We start from the raw sequence: 24421 nt of genomic DNA on the forward strand, positions 1-24421 counted from the left end.
AAACGTATTCATTGTGCGCCGGCCTTTAGATCCGTTTGCGTTGCGTTGACGTAAATTTGACAGTTAGACAATAGATTTAGCTATCACTTTGGCGCAACGCGTCCGATCCGGATCTAATGTGCGTGGGCCTTTAGTCTATTGGTACTACCCTAATAAAATTGTTATGGTTATTTTGCTTAACGACGTGTTCTGGGTATCTTCCAAACCATTAGTGGAAAAGTTCAATTATTTGGGTTGTCGTTCGTTTATGGTTATTTTTTATTAGGGTACTCCAATACTGAGTAAAATCTTCATAAATTTTCCTCATTTTCTGGCCGATTTTGACGGCACCTAATGGGAATATTCGATGGAGTGAAGGGATATTAGTACGTAGTCCGCCATGTTTCACGCACAGTCTGACGTTTGCTTATGGATTTTACCATATAGGAGTAAATAGCTACCAGAGTCGCCGTCAACGCCAATATACTAATTGCTGAGTTCCTGCGGCACTTTCTGCGAGTTATGAGTAAACTGAACTCAAGTTTGGGTTGATCTCATTGGCCGTGAACATTTTCGTCGCCAGTGTCGTTTAAATTTGGAAGCCAGCTTGCAAAATGTCTCAATAATAATTGAGAATAATTACTATTAAAATTTTGTGTTCCGAGCTGTTTTTAATAAATTGTTACAGCTTGAAATATGCGCTCCTACTGCCGCATCTGTTGTCGGGATGATTTGGACAGTTCTCTTCCGCTGTACCATCGCTCTGAAATTTCCTCCGAAACGGTATTGAATATGATGGCGTTTGTCACCGGATTGAAGGTAAGATTTTGACCCATCATAAAATATCAAATTGTGTGTTAAGTTTCTTGTTTCTGTTTTGAGGTGAACCAAGGAGACGGCTTACCCCAGCAAATTTGTCGGATTTGTCTCGGACAACTTCTGATCAGCTACGAGTTGAAGCGAACCAGTATCGTGTCCCAGTCGTATTTCCAAAAGTTATTACTGCCACCAGACAATTTGCAGGCGTATCCAGCATGTGATGTGAAACTAGAGGCCACCGTTGAACGGGAAACCTTGGAATCAAGAGATGTTGCCTTGGAGGAAGGGATGGTAAGGGATGATGATGATGAGGGCGAGGTAATGTTCTTTTGCTGTTGGAATGAATCATGCACGGAGAACTTTAAAAGCGAGGATCAATTGGTCGAACACTTTATGATTCTTCATAAGCAAGCTAAAGAATTGAATGAAGTTGTAAGGGCGAACGATGAGTTCGTATGTATTATTTGCGCTCGTGGTTTCAACGATGAAAAAGAACTACTTCAGCATAGTATGCAAGTGAAGAGGAAGGCTTTTAAATGCGATGTTTGCTATTTCATCACTTATGATCAAGCGGAGCACAAATTTCACAGTAGGTCACATTCGAAGTTATTCCGCTGTGTTTGCGGATTTACGACAAACAGGAAGTTCAGTCTCCAGCGACATTTGGTGTCCTTATGCTGTGAAGAGATTTACGGGAAAAATGCCAGCTTTGTACCGGTTAAAAAACAACGCTCGCGTCGCGTGAAACAAGGTGAGCAGTGTTTCAGTCATTTATGCAGTTGAAATAAAAAATAAGCTAATTTATTTGCACTTTTCAGCATTGCCAGCACGGAGGGAAAAATGCGACATAACGCGCAGTGAATTGATCTCAATGGGCTTTTCTGTGATGGCAACTAGAGATCCGAGTAAGTTTTACTGCTGCATCAGTAAGTGTGAAGTGGTACAAGACTCCGAATTGCAGTGCGTTCAGCATTACGAAAAGACACATACGGAAGAACTGCAGCAGTCAACCACAGACGAATCGAATGAAAAAGAAGGGGTAAAATGTAAAATCTGTCGGAAGGTTTTCCAAACTGTGAAAGACTTGCAAATTCACCGGGAAGATTCGTTTCAACCTTTGTTCCAGTGTAACACCTGTGGAAACGATGGCTTCACGAGGGAGACCGCGTTGGGGCACTCAGAGAGGGCTTGCACAGTGAACAGATTCACCTGTCCGTGCGGATTCTTAACGGACGAGCCGTCATCGTTGACTATACACTTCAACTCTGGAATGTGCAATCGTGGCTTTGGCTTGCTAGAAGAGATGAAGAAAGAGGACACAATAAAAGTGCTTCCGGTTTCTAATGCAGATCAAGAGGAAGTCAGCAACCTGTCAACAACGGAACAGCAAAGCGATGTCAAGCGTTACATTTGTAAACACTGCGGTGCATCAAGAAAAAGCGAGATAAGTTTGAGAAATCACCAGCGACTGGAAAAGATGCGAACTCTCCGCCAGCAACTTTCCTTTGACTCTGGTAGAGAGGTGGACGGAATTCCAGGCAAAATGTACAACTGCAAATGGTGCAATGAGCCTACCAACAACCTCACCCATCTTATTCAATGTATGGCGAACAAGAAGGAAAAATTGCGTTGCAAAAAGTGCTACCTGAAGTTCTTTTCCAAGAGGAGATTAGAACTTCACTACATGCGGGGCTGCCGCGCTCTGCCGACCAAGACCAAGCTACTCAACTATAACTGTCCGTACTGTGAGAGACGGTTCTACCATCCCAGTGTCCTTGAGAGACACGTCACCATGGACCATCGAATCGACTGGAACCAGCGGGAATTGGATCCGACTCGCAAGTACATTTGCACCACCTGTGGATTTCGGTTTCGGCGAAAGTTTTGCCTGAATAGACATATGATAGTGCATAGTAGAAAGCGCGATGAAGCGACACAGGATACGTTGAATAAGGTCGATATAATTTAATACTACCATAATAACAATTGTTAGAACGTTTGTCATAATAAATTACGTATTACTCCGAGTCAGTCGAACCGAAATAGGTTGACTGTATGGGAGGAACTTTCAGCAAACACGTTTTCAAATGACGATTCAGATTGCCCCGTTTATCGGTGGTGTAGCCGCAAATCTTACAAATCAACGCAGTAGTTTTACCATTAGGCGATCGTTTTCTACGTCCTTTTACTTTCTTTGTGGGTGGTTCTGCTACCCGTTGCTGATCGTTAGTCCTTTGACTTATCGCTTCCTGCAGATCATACTCTTCGACCTTCAATTCTGTTAACAGAGATTCTTGATGTTCTTCGCACTCCTCCTTTGAAGTGGTGTCCTCAAATGTTGTGGTTAGCGGTCCTATTGGTACATTTGAAATCGTGCTCCTTGGCACCCGTGAACACGTGCTCCGATGTCGTTTACGGTTGCTAGAAGTGGTGAAAACTCTTCCACAGTACTCGCATGGATACTCCCTTTCGGCCACCTGTTTGGTTGTCTTAATCGTGCGTATTTCGAAATGATTGCGCCTCCGCTGGTGTTTTCTCAAATTGCCGGTATTCTCGGTCCGAAAGTCACACTTTTTACATTCGAATATTTGCACGCAACGCACATTTACCACGCGGAATCCAAGTGCCATGTAGAAACCTTCCACACAGGTTCCACTATCTAAATGGGTCAGCACTTCGTCACGAATTTCCGTCCGGAAGTTGCATGCCTCACAGACGTAGAACAGTTTCACCTGTTTGCTTGAATGCTTCCACTCGACCCGATGGAGCCGTTTCAGGAAGGATGCATTGTTTTCCAGTACGGTGTCATACTCTTTTTCATCGAGCCTCACTAGACCGTTCGTTGCTTTGGCTTTCAGAATTCGCCTAATCAAATCCTGCCACGGTAATGCTAGCGAATTATCGATTGGTTTTTCGTCTTCCTTTTGTTGCCGACATCTTTCTGAAGCCTTTCGCGTGGCCAATGTTCCCTCGGTACTAAATGTTTCATGACGTACAGTCGACAGTTTGAGTGGAAGTTTCTTCCGACACGTTTTCAAATGGCGATTAAAATTGCCCCGTTTATCGGTGGTGTAGCCGCAAATCTCACAAGTTGGCACAGTTTTACCAATAGACGATCGTTTTACTTTCTTTGTGGGTGGTTCTGGTGTCTGTTCCTGTTCGTGTGCACTTTGATTCATCGCTTCCAGGGGATCATACTCTTCAATCTTTAATTCTGTTAACAGAAGTTCTTGCTGCTCCTCGCACTCCTCCTTTGAAGCATTGTCTTTAGAGGCCCGCAACTGATCACACAGGGTCACATCTTCAATGCTTAGCGGTTCTTTTGAGATCGTTATCCCTGCCACTTGTGCACATGTCTTCCGATGTCGTTTACGGTTATTACAAGTGGTGAAAACTCTTACACAGTACTCGCATGGATATTCTCTTTCGGCAACTTGTTTAGTTATCTTGTTTCTACGTATCCCGGAATGATTGTGGATCAGCTGGTGTCTTTTCAAGTTGCCGGTACTTTCAGTCCGGTAGCCACACGTTTTGCATTCCAATGATTGTACATAGTGCAACTTTACCGCACGGAAGCCAAGTGCCATGTAGAAACCTTGCGTGCAGGTTCCAATCTCTAAATGTCTCACCACTTCGTCACGAATTTCTGTCCGGAAGTTGCATGCTTCACAGACGTAAAATAGTTTCACCCGTTTACTTGTGTTTTTCAACTCGTTCCTGTGCCAGCTCCCCAGGAAAGCTGCCTTATTCTTCAGTACGGTGTCATACTCTTTTTCGTTGATCCTCACTAGGCCATTCGTGGCTTTGGCTTTTAAAATTTGCCGAATCAAATGCTGCTGCAGTGACACTAGTTGAGCATCTGTTGCTTCGTCTTTATCCTCATCTTTTTTCTCCTGTTGTCCACATCCTCCCGCAACCATATGCGTCGCTAGCTTTTCCTCGGTACGAAATGATTCGCTGCATCGAAAACATTGATAAACTCGTTGCACTCCTCGGAGCAAAGCACGATGAATGTTCCACTCTAGCCTGCTACTAAATCCACCCATGCAGATGGCGCAAACAAAGTGATGATCCTGACGTCTTCTCAGCGCATTGCCACGCCGTCTGGTTTGGTGGTTCTTTTTCGCGTGCTCCCGCAATTTAACGTAATCGGTGGTTTTTCGGTCGCACCGTTTGAAGCAGCACTGATAAGTGATCGTTCGCTGAGGACCTTTAGTGGAGGTCCCATCAACCAGAGTAGGACAGGTATCCGAATCGGTTTTCGTTGGCGTGGGTGGAGGTTCTCCATCACGGGATTCCTGCCGGAGCATTTGTCGAAACGACGCATCCGATTGATGGCAAAGTCGCTTGAATTCGAATGCCCCCGTCAGATTCCTGAGACAGTCGCTGCAGATTCTCTGGGGTAACGAATCGTCGGGTGAAACCTGTTCGAAAACACTGTTCAATTTTAGTTGAACTTTCATGGCAAAATTTAATGTATTTCAATACCTCCAACTGAGTGCAGTATGCCAACATGTCGAAAATTGTTTCCTGGGAAGCTTCAGGTCGGGAACTTAGCGGAACAGACGCAAACGGCTCCGTTCGTGAGCAGATTCGACAGCGAACTTCCATGGTCTGTTACAGCAAACACTGTATTTTACGAATATTATATGGTAATGCATACATCAAATTTACAATAATTCAAATTTACAGAAGAAAACAATAAACAAACCAGTCAAATTAGGACGATCAGTGTAGTGTAGTATTAGATTATACACATTGAATCTGGTACTCAATCTTTGAACAGTGGCGCCTGATATAAAATTTGTCCAAAACTGTAGTACTAAACTGAACCGTTAGTTGTTCGTTATTTCAAAACTACCCAATTTTGGGAAGAATCAACCCAGATCGGTCAAAATGGAACCAAAAATGGGTAAACTAAGTTGGGAATGGCACACATAGCAAAAAAAATGTAATATCGATCAACGTAATTCAAGCTGATGTATGAAATAATGATGTAATAGCAAAAAGCAGATACAATATTACCAACAATCAATACGAAACTAACGATTTTAAATTGGCTCACTACTTGACTAGCCTATTGGTCCCAAGCAAATCGATTAACGCACCCCATTCTAGTCAAAATTCTAGTACTACACAATGTTTGTTTTGATTCGCTATGAAAGTTTGACAGATAAAATGAGGGGTTATTAGATTTTCCTATGTTTCGAGGGGTGAATCGATTAGCTTGGGACCGAAGATAGTACCAGAGCTGAGCCAAAAAGATGAGCACATTTCTTCGGGACCTACTAGTCTTAGAGTTACCTCTATGATATTACCAACAATCAATACGAAACTAACGATTTTAAATTGGCTCACTACTTGACTAGCCTATTGGTCCCAAGCAAACGATTAACGTACCCCATTCTAGTCGAAATTCTAGTACTACGCAATGTTTGTTTTGATTCGCTATGAAAGTTTGATATAGATAAAATGAGGGGTTATTGGTTTTTCCTATGTTTCGAGGGGTGAATCGATTAGCTTGGGACCGAAGAGAGTACCAGAGCTGAGCCAAAAAGTTAGGCACGTTATTTCGGAACCTTCTAGTCTTAGAGTTGCCTCTATGATAATACATCAATGGATGTAATTTTGTTCGCAATATCGATGTACATCGTACAACGTTATATCACAAACGAAGTGACAGACGGAGCGGCTCGAAAACTTTGGTGACGCTCCTGCTATTGCAATTTTTCAGTGTACCACATGGCAACACCACTACTACTGGATTGTACCACATGGCAACACTACTAATGGATTGTACCACATGGCAACACTAAATGTACTGGAATGTTTTGGTTCTATCTCTTTCACTCTACTCTAAACTGAAATGCATTAAAAAATGACAAAATGATACACTCTTTGCACACTGTCAAAGATCATATTGCACACAAAATCAACTATGTTCAAATCAAAACAAAAATACTAGCCCATCTGGTGGCTGATGGCACAAGCTTCTAAGAAAATTCTATTACAGCGAACCACATTATTTTAATTGATTTCTTCGCCAGTTAGTCGTCTGTAACTTCGTTTGTGACGTTATTTCGGGACCTTCTAGTCTTAGAGTTACCTCTATGGTATAATGTAGCCAAACGAACTGTCAGCTAGTGTAGCCAAACGAGCATGACATCATCATGGTGTTGTTTGAGGGAGAAGTATTGTAATATTATGAGCACAAAACGCTTTCCACACTCCACATTCCGATTTATTTCGCGGACAACGGAAGAAGGAAAGATAAAGCAAACCATTCCTCGATACATTGTTGAAAAGACTTGCTTTGCACTTCATTTTGAACTTTTACGTACGAAACAAAATAAAATTGCACAACGAAGAGCTCTATGATCATGATCTATGACGGTATGAATTTTTTTCACGGATGCCAGTAAGATCATTTATTTTTCATGATTGCCAAAACAGCTTTTTGTGCCTCCGCTTATCTATGGAATATATAGTATATACACTGTTATTACAAAAAACTCTTTAATTACTATAAAGTACGCATTTTTGAAAGAAAGCGGGACTATCCATACAAAGACTAAAATTTTACACATTTATGAGTAATTTCTAGTACAAAAATTAATAAAATTTATGCCCAAAGTTAATTACTTTTCCCTCAATTCCGGGGTTCTGGCCAATAACCCAAAATTGAGTAATTTCAATTTAACACCAGCAACAAAAAAATACTTATACTTAAGTTTATTCTACCCAAAATTAAGTTTAATTCACGTAAATTTGAGAATCTGCAATTTACTCAAAAGTAACTTATTGGGCTGATCTATATCGCCAAGGAGTGCAAGTGAGAGACTTAACTCAAAATTAAGTAAAAAGAACTAACATTTTGGGTAGTATTTTTTCTCCGTGTAGAATTTTCTCCCAACTAATCATTTTGTCAAGCTTCTGCATTCATGTTCCATAAGATGTCACTGCTGTTGTTTGCGGTGACATCTATCGGCAACTAGACACAATCTGTTTTCCGTTAATTGTTCACAGAGGACACTGCAGTGCAAAACATGTCTGGTACCTATATATACCCATTTAGATTATTATTATTAAGTCCCTCCTTTTTACACATTCTGCACACAAAGTACCTCCCCCTTCACAGAATTTCCTGCCGAATTTTATGCATGGGGCGATAAAGTATCTTTTGCACAGAATATGTAAAAAAGGAGGGACTTCAAATGTTAAAGCAAATGCATATATAGAGGTACCAGACATGTTTTGTAGTGAAAGGTACTCTATTTTGTAATCTGTGAAAGGGAAATCACTAATCGAGTGTCATCAAAATACATGGCATGTTAAGAGATTGAGCTCGTGAGAGAGAATTTCTCTCTCAAATTTGAATTTTTTTGGCTCTCTGGGGACTGGTAGTAAAGCAGGTAAAATTGTATGGGGAAAATCATTTTTATTTAATTGTAGCTTGTTTAGCATTAATTTCCGGGAAAAACACTGAATGACACAGCCCCTGACTAATTTTTTTAGGTTGTTGTTCACTTTTTTTTGACCTGAATATGCACCGAAAGTGAATTATTCCCACTTCTCTCAATTTCTATATGGGGATTTTTATCACTTCCTACCAGCGGAACAGCGCCATCTCTGTGGAAAATGGTCGAACAAAATGATTAACTCTGTAAATTATGAGTCGATTCGGCTCAATTTTGAGCTGATCTGGCTGGCCGTGAAAGGAAGCGTTAGAGGCGAAACGTCAAAAACGTCAAACGTCACGCAGCGGTGTCGCTTGCGGTGAAATAGTGAAAAAAAATCGACGCGGTTTCAGAGCGACGCGATTTTTCGGAAAATTTCGGCCAAAATTGGCTTAGTTTGATCCATAATGTCGGTTCCGCCGGTTGCCGGCATGCAGCCCTTTCCGGCGATGGTACCCTTTAGTGTTCCACCTCCCGGATTCGGTGCTCCTGTTGGTGCCACGACTGCTACTGCAGCAGATCCTTCAACCATTCCGATGATCCCGCTGGTTGGTGGGTCGCTGATGAGTGAGTGGACCGAACACAAGGCACCCGACGGGCGAATTTACTACTACAACAGTGTCACCAAGCAGAGCCTGTGGGAGAAGCCGGACGAGCTGAAATCTCCGAATGAGAAACTACTTTCACAGTGTCCCTGGAAGGAGTACCGGTCGGATCAAGGTAAAGTGTACTATCACAACATCAACACCAAGGAATCCCAATGGGTAGCACCGCCGGAGTATTTGGAATTGAAGGAAAAAGTTGACGCGGAGAAGGTGGCAGCTGATGCGGCGAAAGCAGCTGCCCTGAAGACTGTTGCCGCGGCGGGTGGAATACCGATGATGATACCTCCGGTAGTGATGCCGGTCATGTCCCCTGCGATAGCGGCCAGTGAATCACTTACTTCAATAACATCGCTAGCCGGAGTCACTCCCGGTTCGGCGGAAAATTCATCGTCCGCTTTGGATCAGGCGATGGCTGCAACGTTAGCAGCTATCGAAGTTCCCGAAGATCCGGAACCGAAGAAGGAGGAAGAGGAGGAAGAAAAACCACCAGTGGAGGAGGAACCCGTAATCGAGTTTAAAGATAAGAAAGAGGCCATTGAAGCGTTCAAGGAATTCCTGAAGGAAAAGAACATCCCATCCAGTGCGAACTGGGAACAGTGTGTGAAGATTGTTCAGAAGGATCCCAAGTTTAACGTGTTCAAGAAGCTGCAGGAAAAGAAACAAGCATTTAATGCGTACAAAACGCAAAAACAGAAGGACGAAAAGGAGGAGCAACGCCTAAAGGTTAAAAAGTCCAAAGAGGAACTGGAGAAGTTCCTCATGTCGTCGGATAAAATGAACTCCACCTTGAAGTACTATCGTTGTGACGAAATGTTCGCCAATTTGGATGTTTGGAAGACGGTTCCGGAGCAGGATCGTCGGGACATTTACGAGGATTGTATATTCAACCTGTCGAAACGGGAAAAGGAAGAGGCGAGAGTTCTCAAGAAACGAAACATGCGTGTTCTTGGGGAACTTTTGGAAGCGATGACCACGGTCACTTATCAAACGACATGGTCCGAGGCGCAAGTGATGCTTCTAGAGAATAGCTCGTTTAAGAACGATGTGAATTTGCTGGGCATGGACAAGGAAGACGCGTTGATAGTATTTGAAGAGCACATTCGTACCTTGGAACGTGAGGAGGACGAAGAGAAGGAGCGTGAAAAGAAGCGCATGAAACGGCAACAGCGTAAGAATCGGGATCAATTCCTTGCTCTGTTGGACACTTTGCACGAAGAAGGCAAACTTACATCGATGTCGCTTTGGGTCGAGCTTTACCCCATCATCTCAGCAGATTTGCGTTTCTCCGCCATGCTCGGACAGATAGGTTCTACTCCGTTGGATCTTTTCAAATTTTACGTGGAAAATCTGAAAGCACGCTTCCACGATGAGAAGAAAATAATCAAAGAAATTCTTAAGGAGAAAGAATTTGTGGTTCAGTCGATAACGACTTTCGAGGATTTCGCTACGGTGGTATGCGAGGACAAGCGATCTGCCACTTTAGATGCCGGTAACGTCAAGCTGACCTACAACTCCCTGCTGGAGAAAGCGGAAGCAGCCGAGAAGGAGCGGCTGAAGGAAGAAACTCGTCGCATTCGGAAGATGGAGAACGAGCTAAAGGGAGTTTGGATTGAAGCTGGCCTCTCAGCGGTCGACAGCTGGGAGACGGCTCAGAAGTTGGTCATCGATCTAGAGGTATTCGATTTGTACGAGAAGGAAGACAAGGTAGAACGATTGTGGGAGGAGTTCATTAAGGAGGCGGAAGACTCTTGCAGTCATCACCATTCGCGTTCGAAAAAATCCAAGAAGAACCGGAAGCACAAAAAGAAGTCCCGCTCGTCATCGAAATCGGTAAGATCATCATCATATGAAGGTAGTTTCAATTTGTAAAACAATCTGTTTAATTTACAGGAATCCGAAGCATCGGAACCGGAGTACGAGAAACCCTCTAAGAAGAAGCGCAAGTCCCGATCCCGGTCACGCTCCAAGTCCTCGGAATCCGAAAGCGACGAACAAAGCGAACGCGAACGGAAGCGCAAGAAGAAAAAGAAGCACCGGAAGCATTCGCGGTCTCCGTCGTACGACGAGAATGCCGCTCTGGAGACGAAGAACGGTGGTGGTGGCTCTCCTTCGCGATCTCCTTCGCCGGAAGTCGAGCGGAAGAAGGTATGCTAATTTTGAATTTCTCCTATCCATCATTGCCGAGCTGAATGGCAAAATTTCCTTCGCAGAAAAAGAAAGACAAAAAGAAGAAGGACAAGCGTCGTTCCCGCTCGGTTAGCAGCGGTAAGCATCGATCGCCGGAGAATGGTGGTTCCGGTCGCAATGGGGGTGGCTCACCCAAAATTTCCGACGATGCTGCCCTGTCCGAGTCGGAGCTGGAATCGCAACGGGCTGCCCTGCTCGCACAGCTGAACGAACAGATGGACGAGTGATCCCTGTTGAATCCGGTCGGTGTGCAGCTGGCCGGAAGTGGCAGAGGACGAAAGTAATAATTTAATTGTATCATTCGTGTGGAGTTCAGAATGTGCTGCTGTAGCAAACAGTAACAAGTAAGTGTGTCTCTTTGATCCTAGCCAATAGAAGGGAATTGCGATTAGAAGGATATTTTATCGATAAGGAAGCCAGAGACGTTTGGATTTTGCGTAAAACTATCCGAACGCTCCATAGACTAGGGGATTCTTCTCTCTCTCTCTCTCTCTCTCTTTATATGTTATTAAATGAATTGTGTTAATTTTTAGTTTCCATCTTAAAAATTTCTAAGAAGATTACTTTTTTGTCCAAAAAGAGTGTATTTTTTTTGTTATTTTAAATGGCTTGAATTTGTTCACCATGTATGTTTTTTCCAGAAAAGCCATTATTTTCAACTAAAACTTTGTCTAATGCGTCATTTCGATTGGAAGTGTCGTTTTAGAGTTATTATTGGTTTTAAAATATCAAATACGTAATTTAAAAGTTTTTTGCGAAATTCAACATGGCTGAATTTTACCTTAAAGGTGTATATTTGGCCATAACAAACAATTATGCAAAGTTTCATGCAAATCGGAGAAGGTCGCATCAGATCGTGTGTCATTTTGCGTGGAACTGCTCTTCTCACTAAAAAGGTGTGGGAAATAAAGCAAGGCCGAAGACGACATATCAAGAAGATTGGCAACCCTCTCGTTTTCCCATACGACCGCTTTAGGACAGGCAAAATAGCGTCATCTGTGCCGCTAAAATGTAATTGCTCCGAGCGAATTTTCAGAGAGGTTTGAGTATTTCCTCATTGAGCAGTTCCATGCCAATTAACAAATCGAAAAAAAAACTCATCCTTCTCCTATTTGCATCGAATGGAACTTTGCACAATTGTTTGTTATGGGCAATGATTCACATTTTTGATAAAATTTGATCATTTTGGATCCTGTTAAATGTTTCCAAAAATTGTAGCACGAAAACGGCACTTCCGATCGAAATAACGTCTGAGACAAAGTTGTAGAGATTTATTTTTCTGTTAAAGTATACCAATAATGTTTTTAGTAATTTCTAGTAAAAATTTTAAAATATGTTAAAAACCTAAATATTTAAAAAATGTCCTTTTCGATTTTAATTTTATTTAAAAAAAAACTCGTGAAAAATGCAAATTTTTGGAATGTTTGGAATTATGGACACTTAAAAATTGACAGAAATCGTAAAACAAGAACTTTTGATAAAATTTTTGAGCTGTTTTGTGGTTTTGAACATTCCAAAGGTTTGCATTTTTATAAGTATCATAGATGGTGTGAGCTAGGCGTGTATTGTGGTTATTGTTTGCCGTTTGCGTCGAGGTTTCCGTACAATTTTGTTTTTAATTTCAAAGAAGCCATTTTGATAATTCCAGATCTACAATGGCCGAATGTTTGCAGAAGTGTGAATCATATATCAAGAGCAAATTTTCATTATGTCGTAAGTAACATGCGCACCAATCCGAGAAAAATAAAGTTTTGTTTTGATGACCGAAAAGTTATTCCTATTTCCATTCTCATAGTGATAGCAATGTCTAACATATTCAGCAGGGTTTTAATCATACAAATGCAAATTGCTAGCTTTCATGCTAAAAAATACTGGTTTTTGAGTCAAAAGTTATTATACGTCGTTTGGTGGCCCCTATTGTTACTTAAGTCAAAGTGTATTTACCAGGATATTCGGGAGAATTATCAATTACGTCTCCTTACGTGCAGCCCATTCATCATTTTAGGACCACCGAAATCATCTTAGCAACAAACAGTTCGATTTATTCTCTTTAATAATGAGAAAGCGAAACGACGAACGTACACTTTTCACGGGTTTCTCAGCGCTGTTACTTAAGTCAAACGGCATCTCCATAGAAATTGGATGACTTAAGTAACATCGAAAACTATTTTGATAGGAAGGTGATTACGTCAAAAAGCAATTTGACTGGCAAATAAATTTAAAAATGGGATTTGATCCTATATTCGGACAGTATATAGTGTAATAGCAGGAGAATCGATTGACACTGATAGCTCGACTTTGTTTACCTTTGTCTACCATTCGACGTAATGAAAATTTGCTCTTGAAATAATATAGCGATTTTCATATGAGGGGGTTAGAAGGAAAGCGGTGTAAGTGACCTTGATCGATTCTCTTCATCGACTTTCTCTTTCGTTAATAATTCAGCTGCAAACACATTCCTTGATTCGTGTGCCATTCTGGATGCTAGATGAGAATCTCCTTTATCAAACTATGTGGCAGAAATAGCGCAAAATCTGTTTATAAAGCTGTGGCTATCAAAAGAGAAAGTCGATGAAGTGAATCGATCGAAGTCACTTACAGCCCTTTCCTTCTAGCCCCCTCATATATCATCTGAACGAGCTTCGTTCATCTCGATATTTAAATCAAAATAATATCTTCACTGTTTTTTGACACTAAAGTAATAAATTGACAGGTCGCTCTCATACAAAGTCCCACGCAGGTGTGCTGAGTTGGTATTTTTTGCTAATGTAATCGCATTTATTTAAAATAGTTCCATTGTACCAAAATTGATGAATTTTGGATTTCGGTTCAATCGTTAACGAATATGCAATTTACCTCAATACCATTTAAAAACCCAATTACGCAATCCTTCATACAAATCGGAGAAGGTCAAATTTTTCCGATTCGTCTTGGCGTGGACGTAATATTTGCATGGACCAAAAGTGTTACACCACATCGCCATCGACGCTCCCCTCGTCATTACACCATCATTCCCGAAGGTGAACCCGAAGTTGCTTCACTGGCGTGTTAACTGTCAAATTCTGCAAACCAATCATTCGCCACGTTTAGAACGGGAGTCACGATCCTTTCCCCACTGTTCGGTGCATTTAATCCGCAAAAGGATTATTATTTCATCAGCCAGTTGCCGAGTTTGAATCAGTGATTTTACTCGAATAGTCACCATGGTTCTCGATTTGGATCTGTTCCGCAGCGACAAGGGCCACGATCCGGCCAAAGTAAAAAAGAACCAGGAGCTTCGCTTCAAGGATGTGGTGCTGGTAGAAACGGTGATCGGACAGGACGGTGAGTGGCGAAAATGTCGCTTCAATGCGGACAATTTCAACAAGCTGAAAAACCTGTGCAGCAAGGAAATCGGAGAGAAGATGAAAAAGAAGGAACCACAAGGAGCGGAAGATCAAGCGGTACCGGAGGAAGTGGCGAGTGATTTGCTGGCGCTGAAGAGTGAGGACCTGAAAAAGTTGACGGTGAATCAAATCAAGCAAGTGCGAGGATTAATCGATGCTGCAGTAGTGGAGAACGAAAAGAAGCTAAATGAGGCGGAAGCGAAGAGAAATTCGGCCCTGCGGGAAGTTGGAAACCACCTGCACGAAAGTGTGCCGGTTAGCAACGATGAGGATGAGAATAAGGTCGAGCGGACATTTGGAGATTGCGAGAAGCGATTGAAGTATTCTCACGTTGATCTGATTGTGATGATCGATGGCATGAATGGGGAGAAGGGAGCGGTTGTATCCGGTGGTCGAGGATATTTTCTGACCGGGCCAGCCGTGTTCCTCGAGCAAGCACTGATTCAGCATTCACTGCACAGTTTATACGGTAAGGGATACACTCCATTGTACACTCCATTCTTTATGCGAAAGGAAGTGATGCAAGAAGTGGCTCAGCTGTCTCAGTTCGATGAGGAGCTTTATAAGGTGGTTGGCAAGGGAGGTGAAAGGTCAGAAGAAGGTGGTACCGATGAGAAGTACCTGATTGCTACATCGGAACAACCGATTGCTGCTTATCATCGGGACGAGTGGATTCCGGAAGCGTCACTTCCTATAAAATATGCCGGATTGTCCACTTGTTTCCGTCAGGAAGTGGGATCTCATGGACGTGATACGCGTGGCATTTTCAGAGTGCACCAGTTTGAGAAGGTGGAGCAATTTGTTCTGACTTCCCCCCATGACAACAAATCGTGGGAGATGATGGACGAAATGATTGCCAACGCCGAGCAGTTCTGTCAATCGTTGGGCATTCCGTATCGTGTGGTCAACATCGTTTCCGGAGCATTGAATCATGCTGCCTCGAAGAAGCTGGATTTGGAAGCGTGGTTCGCTGGTTCGGGTGCGTTCAGAGAGCTGGTTTCCTGTAGTAATTGTTTGGACTACCAGGCGAGACGATTACTGGTGCGCTACGGACAAACGAAGAAGATGAACGCTGCTGTGGATTATGTGCACATGCTGAATGCCACCATGTGTGCTGCGACGCGTGTGATTTGCGCCATCCTGGAGACGCACCAAACGGAAACCGGCATCAAGGTAGGGTGTTTTGAATAGTGTGTCCAAAATGTTGGATGCTAAAATGTGCAACCTTTTGAATTGCAGGTTCCGGAACCACTGAAAAAGTACATGCCGGAGCAGTACCGAGATGAGATTCCGTTCGTGAAGCCAGCCCCGATCGAACTGGAAGCCGCGGCTGCCACAGCTAAGAAGGATAAGAAGGGAGGCAAGAAGGAGGGCGCCGGTGCTTAGAGTCTGCCAATGAACATTATCGATATAAAACGAAAAAGGCATTTACGGCATCATGGCTACAATTAGCGGAGAATTTGCCTCCTATCACATTGGCGCAGACATTAATTTATCTCTCATTATTGCAAGCTAAGATTTACCTTTTAAAATCAGTTAATAAACGATGCGTAAGCTTATAAAGGCTGCTTCCTATAATGGAGGGGGTTCGTCTCTTTCTGTGCGTATGAGCATGAAACACATATCTTATTATTTGGGTCATGTGATACCAATAGTAGGTTTTAAAAGCCATGTATTTATTTTCAACTCAGACGCGATAGTTTCTAAGATTTTCAATACCTAGTAGGAGTAGGTAGGCACACATTTCAGAACTCGTGCAATATGAGCGAACAAGCATATCCTACAAGTTTTTTTTAGATACCACCTTACATTTATCATTTGAGTCCTGATGAGCGATGGCATCTTTTTCCAGTAAAAACTCCATATGACATATTCCGCACCGGTAAAATTTCTTTGCCGTCCTAACTTCCATATGCCGCTCCCATTGGTCAATTGTAGCGAACGGTCTAAAACACTTGTCGCACTCGTATTCGACTGCTCCTTGATCTTTCAGTCGTTCCGGGAAATGCTCCTCCATTTGGTGCGACTCCAGTGCTTCCAAAGTAGCCTTCAGGACGTAACAGTTACAGCATCGAAATTTCTCCCCGATGAACACTTTCTCGTAGCTGTCATCGAGGTTTCTCTTGCCGTGGTGAGTGTTGCAGTGGGCCAGCCATGCGGTGTTTCCGATCACCATCACTTCACAAGTGGTGCAAAATAGTAATCGATTAATCAGCTCCAACTGTCTGTGATAGTTGAAACCATCCGATCGGTAGAAGGGTAAACGGCAATTTTCACAAATTTGAGTTGTTTCGTTAAAAGTTTTGCAGACCGACGAAAGATGCACTGTCCGCCGATGTTCGTCGAGAGACGCTTTATCTAGGAAGAACACGCTACAAGCACAGCAACGTAAACCTCGCATTTTAATTACGAGAAAGTATTGAAACTCTTCAACGGAGTCTATCAGCTTGATCGGCGGACGATAGGTACCGATATTGTCGTACTCATCCGTTAGGTATTCGGTGGGAAAGATTGGCTGTAAAGAAACAACGTTTAATTGCTACCTATTTTAATTACAACTAGATGGATAAAACTAACCTCACCAGATTCTAATTTCAACCCCTCAATGGCTTTCGAATCGCTGTACACCTTCGTTAAGGTATCACCTAAGATATTCTGCGGTTCCAATGTTTCATCCAGGTAGACCTGTAATGAAGCAAAAAAAAACATCATTTGACTTCATAGAAGATTCTCACGACGACGTACCCCTTCTTTGCACCGTGCGATCTGATGTCTGTACAGGTTTAACCTTCTAGAACTTTTATAGTTGCAAAAATCACACCTATAAGGCAATAAATTGTCCTGCTTCTTGGATGATGCTGAGGGACATTCATTCTGCTTCTTGTGACGAACATAAGCCGATCTAGCGACGAATGATTGTTTGCACTTTGAGCAGCGATATTCGATGCGAAACTTTATCTCATCAGGAGTTTTGATCGAGGACGCAAGTTGATCATTTCTTATTGCGGATTCTTCAATTTTGAGCGCATTGTTGTGAAATGCTCGACATGCTACCTGGATATGTTTGTTCACATTTTCCTTATAGCCGAATCGGGCTCCACAATGGGGACATGTGTAAGCCTTTCTTTCATCAAATCTTCTCAAAGGCAAAACTCCTCGATATGTTGTTAACTTTGTGTGGCCTTTACTGGCCTGGTGGATTCTAAGTTTAGTGACGGAGTAGTTCTGGAAGAAGCATTCTCCACATTTGTATATAGTACGCATTCTTTTTACTTGAGAGCATGCTTTTAAGCTATCCGGACCAACATTGTCAGTCTTCCTGATCTGAACAGGGTGCTTTCGATTTTTATGCCTTTTAAATATATTTGCTGAATCAGTGGTAAAGTCACATTTTTCGCACGAGTATTTTTTCCTAGCTTCATTTTGCATCTGATCGTGTGTGGGAAAATCATTCGAGTCCGAACAGTTTTCAATGTCGCCTATAATGGATATGGTAAACTCATCCAGTTCCAGGCATTCTTGTTTGATCATTACACCTGCTGGGCATTGATCCGTTATTTGATTTACATCTAATTTCGGAACAATTTCCATTTCCTGTAGAGTGGTTTGAAGTGTTTCCCGAAAAGCATTATCTGACTTGTAGCAAAGTTTGCGAAACTCAAATGCCGAGTTCAGTGACATGAAGCAGTTGAAACAAATCTGCTGCGGCAAATTATCTTCTGGGGTTACCTGGAAATGGTCGATGCAAATGTTATGACTTGTAAACAATGTTAATACTTTACCATGGGCTTACGTACCTCCAGTTGTGTACAATATATTAGCATGTCTTCAATTCGCACACTGCTGATCTGTGACACGGTGCTCAGGTTGAACACTCGAGTGTCACCCACTCCAGAACAAGTGCGACAATATGCATCCATCCTGAATTAGGCACTAGATATTGCATGCCAGTTAGATTAGCCAGATTAGCCGAAATTAAAATTGAAACAACTTGAATGAACGATTTGCAATGTTCGGCTAGTTGGCAGTCCTAAGATGCTATACACTTTTTACAAGCATTTTCACGCTCAGTTCTATCTAGCACCCACAGTTAAATAAGAATGATCCTTTTGATGAATGAGTTGCTTTGTTTTTGTTCCTAGTCTGCACCATTACATTTGTTTTAATGTTTTTATTTACTCCGAAATGACAATCTATACTAATCGAACTATTTATCAATGTCAGTAAGCTCAAACTCGGATTAACTTTTAATACTGGCCTTGATAGACTGCCAAATGTTTACTTGGGATCGTATTGATTAACACCGATGTCGACGTCAAAGCAGCCAGACATTCGTGACCGGGATTAAATACGAGGATAATGCAGGTCCACAGTGGGGTGGCTCCATACAAAAGTCGGTCATAATTTATTTTCCAACTTTTTAACGTTGAAATGTGTTTGGACTATCATATAAAATGAGTATTTAGTCAAGATTTGATGATAATAGGGTTTTTGATCTAATTTTCGTCCTACTAAGCACGGCGAATGAGAGCGAACCAAATTTGAGTTTAGTTCACTCATAATCGCCAAAAGTGCAGGAATTCAGCGATGAGTAAATTTTTCTCATGTTTTCCCAGGTTTTTCCAGGATTTTCCAGGGAAAAATTCCCGAATTTGAGAAAAGTAAAGATTGGATTCACTCAGTCTATTGGTACTACTCCGAGAATGAATAAAATTTTCGTCAATTTCCTCATTTTCCGGCAGATTTTTTAGGTTTTCCTCAGGAAACCATGAGACAAATTTTACTCATCGCTGAGTTCCTGCACTTTTGGCGATTATGAGTGAACTAAACTCAAATTTGGGTAGCTGTCAACGAATAGATTTAGTGTCAACGATCAAAAATTTAAATCTTAATTTAAAAATCGAGATGAATGTCTACGGGATTGACAAAAATATCGTTGTACTCAGAAAACAAAGCTCGTAATGACAGTTGTTGTTATTCACATCGTCGTGATTGTGCACTGTTAAATTTGTCGATTTTTTATCACACGGGCTATCGTTATTCGTTTTTTTCCGTTCGGTATACCTGTAATATTGTACTGGTTGTTAGTGGAAAGTGCAGTTCGTTGCAATAATCGTCTAATTAGAGCATATTTTGTGTTGTGAAAACAGTGAAAAAGTTATTCTATCGGACATATTGTAGTGTATACTGTTGTGTTATTGTCGATATCAGACTAGCATTGGGCGATCTTCAGAATCCAATTCCTCTTTGCGTATTAGAGCATCTCCACCGCTGTTTCTAAATCACTTTTGGAAACTGAGTCAGCATGACTTCCGCCTGTGACCAATGCGCTAAACCAGTTAAAGGCGATGAAGAATCCATCTCCTGCATGGCTTTTTGCGACAGGATGATTCACCTAAAGTGCGGCGGCACAAAGCTAAATAAGGCTTTTTTGAATATTGTCCACACTAGCCCGAACCTGTTTTGGATGTGTAACGAGTGCGCCAAGCTGATGAAACGTGCTCGGTTCAAAACTGCCGTCTCGTCGTTTGGCAGTGTGATTAATTCTATCACCGAGAGACAGGAAATCGCACACGCTGAGCTTAGGAAGGAAATGGTTAAGCAAGAACAGCAGATCGCTCAGCTATCGAAACGAATCGCATTGACAACTCCGACAAACTCCGATTTCATGCGTCAACCGCCATTAAAACGGCGCCGCGATGAAGGCTCGCTCACTAGCAAACCACTTGTTGGTGGTTCTAAAGCAGTAACAGGCGACAATGCCTTTACCGAGGTTCTTACTGTCCCTGAACCCACCGAGCTGTTTTGGCTGTACCTTTCTCGTATTCATCCTAGCGTGAAATCTGAATCAATCGAGAAGCTGGTCAAAGGTTGTGTACAGTGTGAAGATCCGATTAAGGTTGTGCCACTAGTCAAAAAAGGATCCGACATCAGCCGTATGAGCTTCATCTCGTACAAAGTCGGAATGGATCCCAATCTACGCGAAGCTGCTCTTAGATCGGATACATGGCCGAAAGGAATTTTGTTCCGTGAATTTGAAGACGGCTCAAAAAACATGTGGTTGCCTCGTCTGAACACGCCTACCATCACGATCTCTCCTATTCCGGGACCTTCCGAGTTCTCAACTCCCATTTCCGGACTAGACCCAGTCTGCTGATTCAGAATTGGATTTTGCGTTGTGAATTGGAGCGCTATAGATCAGAACGCATTGCCTGTCGCATTATGGGAGACCTCGAACCACTCGATCCAGTCGCGCTAGCTGTTTCCCGCCATCAAAGCCGTTCTATTTCCTGCCATCAGAGTCGTTCTGGCCCTGCGGTCGAGTTCGGTGGTGAGGTCTCCCGAGCATCGTCGTCAGGCAAGTATGCATACATTAGTTACAGTCATTTGCCTGATCAGTTTCCGTGTTCCAGTGCAACACTTCATGATGTTTACACGATTTCCAAGAATAATGCTGCTACCTTTATTGCTTCTGGACCACCACCATCACCACCGAGACGCATCGTGGATAGCACTGTGGAAGCCCCTGATTTCTCTGCCTCAGTCGCGCTTATTCCAGCCAGCGCTCTGCATAGTCGTCTCGGCCCTGAGTGTAGATGTAGGTCGGGGGTCTTCCAACCAGCTATTACTGGCAAGTATATTGACGATTCAGCTTCTCCTTTGCCTGATACCGCTTCAACTTTTAGCTGTGTTTCCGGTTCTGCGATCTCCACACTAGCCACATCATGTCCATGCATCCGTCCTGCCAACTACCAGCAGGTTTATGCCGCCACCTGCTCTTCCTCGGATCCGGGACACCCTAAAACAGGCACTGAGGAAGCTTCCGAACCTCCCGACCCAGTCGCGCTAGCTGCAGACATCCGCCATCGTCATCGTCCCGGTCCTGTGGTCGGTGATGGTATCGGGGGCTTCCGGCCTGCAACCTCAGGCGAGTATGTTAGTGATTCCGAGCTTTCGGTACCTGATGTCCTTTCGATTTCTAGTGCCCGTGATTGTTCCTCGAATGGTCTCCGCATCTACTACCAAAACGTGCGTGGGCTGAGGACTAAAATCGACTCGTTTTTCCTGGCTGTTGCGGAGGCCGAATATGATTTGATTGTGCTGACGGAAACGTGGCTGGACGACCGAATTTACTCATCGCAACTTTTCGGGTCACTCTATTCCGTCTTCAGAACTGACCGGTCTGCCCTAAACAGCCAAAAATCGCGCGGTGGCGGAGTCCTGATTGCAGTATCTACTAGACTAGCCAGCTACGTAAGTACGTCACCCATTTCCAGTCAACTGGAACAGCTGTGGATTGTCGTAGAACTTCCACAAAGCAAGCTTAGTGTAGGCGCAATCTACCTGCCTCCCGACCGCAAAAACGACTGCACGATCATCCGTGAGCATGTGGAATCGTTAGGGTCAATTTCGTCACAATTAAGTCCCTGCTCTCCCGCTTTTGTATTTGGTGACTACAATCAAGCTGGTCTACAGTGGCGCTTTACAGACAGTGGCACACCATTAATTGATCCACTGCTTTCGCATATGCCGGTTGCTTGCTGTGCTCTTTTGGACGGTTTTAACTTTTACGGTTTCACACAAGTGAATACTTTTCCGAACCGAAATGGACGTTTGCTAGATCTTGTCCTGGCAAATGATTCCGCACTACCAGGCACTTCTGTTTCCTTGCCCGTCGAGCCACTGATTGATCTAGATGCCGATCATCCCGCTCTCGTCGTGTCATTTAGTTTACCTGCGCCGATTCTTTTTACGCCGTCATCTGAGTGCTACTCTTTGGACTTTCGCCGGGCCGATTATGTTGCATTGAACAATGCGCTTGCGGAAATTGATTGGCAATTTATCGAAACTGCCGCTAGCGTGAATGATGCAGTGGATTTTTTCAGTGCTGCACTGGAAGATGTTATTTTCCGCATCGTCCCAGCTCGACGACCACCGCCAAAGCCTGCATGGTCTAACCCACGCCTACACGTGCTAAAACGTCAACGCTCTGCCGCCCTCCGAAAGTATTGTAACTCTCGCTCGCCGTACTACAAACGACTGTTCAATTTTGCGAGTCGTAGTTATCGAAATTACAATCGTTTTCTCTATAATCGACACGTGAGACGCACGGAAGCGAACCTTTGCACGAATCCGAAAAGTTTTTGGTCGTTTGTCAACTCAAAACGGAAGGAATCCGGGTTGCATGTTGTTCCATGTTGTTGTTGTTCCATGTTTCTCGGGAATGACTCGGCTAATAGTGAAAGAGAAAAATGCGACTTGTTTGCTCGTCATTTCAAGCAAGTGTTCAACGATTTCTCCGCTTCGCCAACACAAGTGCTGGATGCTGCTGTTGGGATGCCACGTGATGTGTTTAGTTTCGTTATTCCGCGCATTTCAGAAGACATGGTGATAGCCGCAACACGCAGACTGAAGCTATCGTTCGCCTCCGGACCTGATGGCATTCCGTCATCAGTTCTAAAACGTTGTGTAGCCAATCTCTGCCTTCCACTTGCGAGGCTATTCAATCTCTCGGCACAGCAATGTGAGTTCCCCTGCCGCTGGAAACTTTCTTATCTGTTCCCAGTGCACAAAAAAGGAGATAAACGGAATGTCATAAATTATCGTGGAATCACCTTCCTGTGTGCCTGCTCAAAACTGTTTGAGATTATCATAAATGGTGCTCTGTTCGCACGCTGCAAAAATTATATCGATACAGAACAACACGGTTTCTACCCGAAGCGCTCCGTGTCCACGAACCTGGTGCACTTCACTTCTAACTGTCTGCGATGCATGGATTCAGGATGGCAAGTCGATACTGCGTATATGGATCTAAAAGCTGCATTTGACACGGTGGACCATAATATCTTGCTGGCCAAGCTGGAGATACTTGGCATCTCGTCAACTGCTGTGGATTGGTTCAGATCTTACTTGGTGAATCGCTATGTACATGTCAAGATTGGCGCGTCGGAATCGGATGTTTTCTCAAACAACTCGGGAGTCCCGCAAGGCAGTAACCTAGGACCGCTACTATTTTCGATCTTTTTAAATGATGTCGTCTTGCTGATACCATTAGGATGCCGCGTTTTCTATGCAGACGATACGAAAATCTACAAAATTATTAAAAGCCTCTCGGACTGCTGGGATCTCCAGAATATGTTAGGTATTTTTGCTGACTGGTGCTCAAGAAATTTGATGAGTCTAAGCATAGAAAAATTTAACATTATTTCATATCACCGTTAAGTTGAACCAATCATGTTTGACTATGTTCTCTACGGACGCTGTCTTGCTCGTGTAGAGCACATAAAGGATCTCGGCGTTACCTTGGACTGCAGACTCACTTTCAGAATCCACTACAATGACATCATCTCCAGAGCTAATCGACAATTGGGCTTTATTTTCAAAATTGCCGACGAGTTTCGTGACCCGCTATGTCTCAGGTCACTTTACTGCTCGCTTGTGCGATCCTTATTGGAGTCAAGTTCAGTTGTTTGGTGCCCTTTCCATGCTAGCTGGATCACTAGAATTGAATCCGTTCAACGCAAGTTTGTGAGATATGCTCTTCGTTTCCTCAACTGGCATGACCCAACGAACTTGCCACCGTACGAGGAGCGTTGCCGTCTCCTGGGAATCGAGCCATTAGAGGTGAGACGGACGGTCGCTCTGCTTACAGGTGACATTGACTGCCCAACACTGCTGTCACAGCTAAATATGTATGCCCCTGAGAGGTCTCTTCGTCAACGCGACTTTCTGTTTTTGGAACCACGGAGCCGGAATTATACACAACACGAGCCAATTCGAGCAATCAGCCGGCAATTCAACAACTTTTTTTATATGTTCGACTTCAATGTATCAGCTGACGTGTTTCGTCATCGGCTACTTGGCCTTTTCCGTACCGTTGACCGTAACTATTTAGTTTAAGTTTTATTCATTTAGACAGTATTTGTCAGTTGAATTATAAAGCTCTATCAGATAATGTATAAAAACTGGTATATTTTTCGAAGTTAAA

At 43.1% G+C, this 24421-nt stretch overlaps 6 protein-coding genes across 6 annotated transcripts; 4 read left to right on the top strand and 2 right to left on the bottom strand.

The window, feature by feature from the left end:
- The first annotated feature begins 572 nt into the window (after positions 1-572).
- On the top strand, positions 573-2866 carry LOC135714582 (zinc finger protein 616-like). Its single transcript, XM_065237966.1, has 3 exons — positions 573-798; positions 862-1549; positions 1617-2866. The coding sequence occupies exons 1-3, from the start codon at positions 676-678 to the stop codon at positions 2765-2767; spliced, it is 1962 nt and encodes a 653-aa protein (XP_065094038.1). The 5' UTR covers positions 573-675; the 3' UTR covers positions 2768-2866.
- On the bottom strand, positions 2817-5500 carry LOC135714580 (zinc finger protein 236-like). The gene is made up of 2 exons (XM_065237965.1): positions 5287-5500; positions 2817-5222 (listed from the first exon to the last, which is right to left on the bottom strand). The coding sequence occupies exons 1-2, from the start codon at positions 5407-5409 to the stop codon at positions 2817-2819; spliced, it is 2529 nt and encodes an 842-aa protein (XP_065094037.1). The 5' UTR covers positions 5410-5500.
- A 3067-nt stretch (positions 5501-8567) lies between these two features.
- On the top strand, positions 8568-11462 carry Prp40 (pre-mRNA processing factor 40). Its single transcript, XM_065237970.1, has 3 exons — positions 8568-10690; positions 10751-11005; positions 11071-11462. The coding sequence occupies exons 1-3, from the start codon at positions 8663-8665 to the stop codon at positions 11272-11274; spliced, it is 2487 nt and encodes an 828-aa protein (XP_065094042.1). The 5' UTR covers positions 8568-8662; the 3' UTR covers positions 11275-11462.
- A 2650-nt stretch (positions 11463-14112) lies between these two features.
- On the top strand, positions 14113-16013 carry SerRS (Seryl-tRNA synthetase). Its single transcript, XM_065237964.1, has 2 exons — positions 14113-15606; positions 15673-16013. The coding sequence occupies exons 1-2, from the start codon at positions 14251-14253 to the stop codon at positions 15817-15819; spliced, it is 1503 nt and encodes a 500-aa protein (XP_065094036.1). The 5' UTR covers positions 14113-14250; the 3' UTR covers positions 15820-16013.
- An 80-nt stretch (positions 16014-16093) lies between these two features.
- LOC135714578 (zinc finger protein 62-like) lies at positions 16094-18560 on the bottom strand. Its single transcript, XM_065237963.1, has 4 exons — positions 18231-18560; positions 17179-18162; positions 17011-17118; positions 16094-16948 (listed from the first exon to the last, which is right to left on the bottom strand). The coding sequence occupies exons 1-4, from the start codon at positions 18351-18353 to the stop codon at positions 16214-16216; spliced, it is 1950 nt and encodes a 649-aa protein (XP_065094035.1). The 5' UTR covers positions 18354-18560; the 3' UTR covers positions 16094-16213.
- A 1259-nt stretch (positions 18561-19819) lies between these two features.
- Positions 19820-20590, top strand: LOC135714569 (uncharacterized). Its single transcript, XM_065237954.1, has one exon. The coding sequence runs from the start codon at positions 19820-19822 to the stop codon at positions 20588-20590; it is 771 nt and encodes a 256-aa protein (XP_065094026.1).
- The last annotated feature ends 3831 nt before the right edge of the window (positions 20591-24421 follow it).

Source organism: Ochlerotatus camptorhynchus, unplaced genomic scaffold (genome assembly GCF_037179485.1).
Source record: "Ochlerotatus camptorhynchus isolate MF236.1 unplaced genomic scaffold, CSIRO-AGI_Acam_v1.1 ptg000667l, whole genome shotgun sequence".
NCBI lineage: Eukaryota > Metazoa > Arthropoda > Insecta > Diptera > Culicidae > Ochlerotatus > Ochlerotatus camptorhynchus.

Coding starts and splice junctions, on each gene's coding strand:
- LOC135714569 (XM_065237954.1), top strand. CDS start 19,820: ATGATTCACCTAAAGTGCGGCGGCACAAAGCTAAATAAGGCTTTTTTG.
- SerRS (XM_065237964.1), top strand. CDS start 14,251: ATGGTTCTCGATTTGGATCTGTTCCGCAGCGACAAGGGCCACGATCCG. Junction 15,607..15,672: donor AAACGGAAACCGGCATCAAG/GTAGGGTGTTTT, acceptor TTTGAATTGCAG/GTTCCGGAACCACTGAAAAA.
- LOC135714578 (XM_065237963.1), bottom strand. CDS start 18,353: ATGGATGCATATTGTCGCACTTGTTCTGGAGTGGGTGACACTCGAGTG. Junction 18,163..18,230: donor TATATTGTACACAACTGGAG/GTACGTAAGCCC, acceptor GACCATTTCCAG/GTAACCCCAGAAGATAATTT. Junction 16,949..17,010: donor TGAAATTAGAATCTGGTGAG/GTTAGTTTTATC, acceptor GTTTCTTTACAG/CCAATCTTTCCCACCGAATA.
- LOC135714582 (XM_065237966.1), top strand. CDS start 676: ATGCGCTCCTACTGCCGCATCTGTTGTCGGGATGATTTGGACAGTTCT. Junction 799..861: donor CGTTTGTCACCGGATTGAAG/GTAAGATTTTGA, acceptor TTCTGTTTTGAG/GTGAACCAAGGAGACGGCTT. Junction 1,550..1,616: donor CTCGCGTCGCGTGAAACAAG/GTGAGCAGTGTT, acceptor TGCACTTTTCAG/CATTGCCAGCACGGAGGGAA.
- Prp40 (XM_065237970.1), top strand. CDS start 8,663: ATGTCGGTTCCGCCGGTTGCCGGCATGCAGCCCTTTCCGGCGATGGTA. Junction 10,691..10,750: donor CCCGCTCGTCATCGAAATCG/GTAAGATCATCA, acceptor TTTAATTTACAG/GAATCCGAAGCATCGGAACC. Junction 11,006..11,070: donor CGGAAGTCGAGCGGAAGAAG/GTATGCTAATTT, acceptor TTTCCTTCGCAG/AAAAAGAAAGACAAAAAGAA.
- LOC135714580 (XM_065237965.1), bottom strand. CDS start 5,409: ATGGAAGTTCGCTGTCGAATCTGCTCACGAACGGAGCCGTTTGCGTCT. Junction 5,223..5,286: donor CATACTGCACTCAGTTGGAG/GTATTGAAATAC, acceptor GTTTTCGAACAG/GTTTCACCCGACGATTCGTT.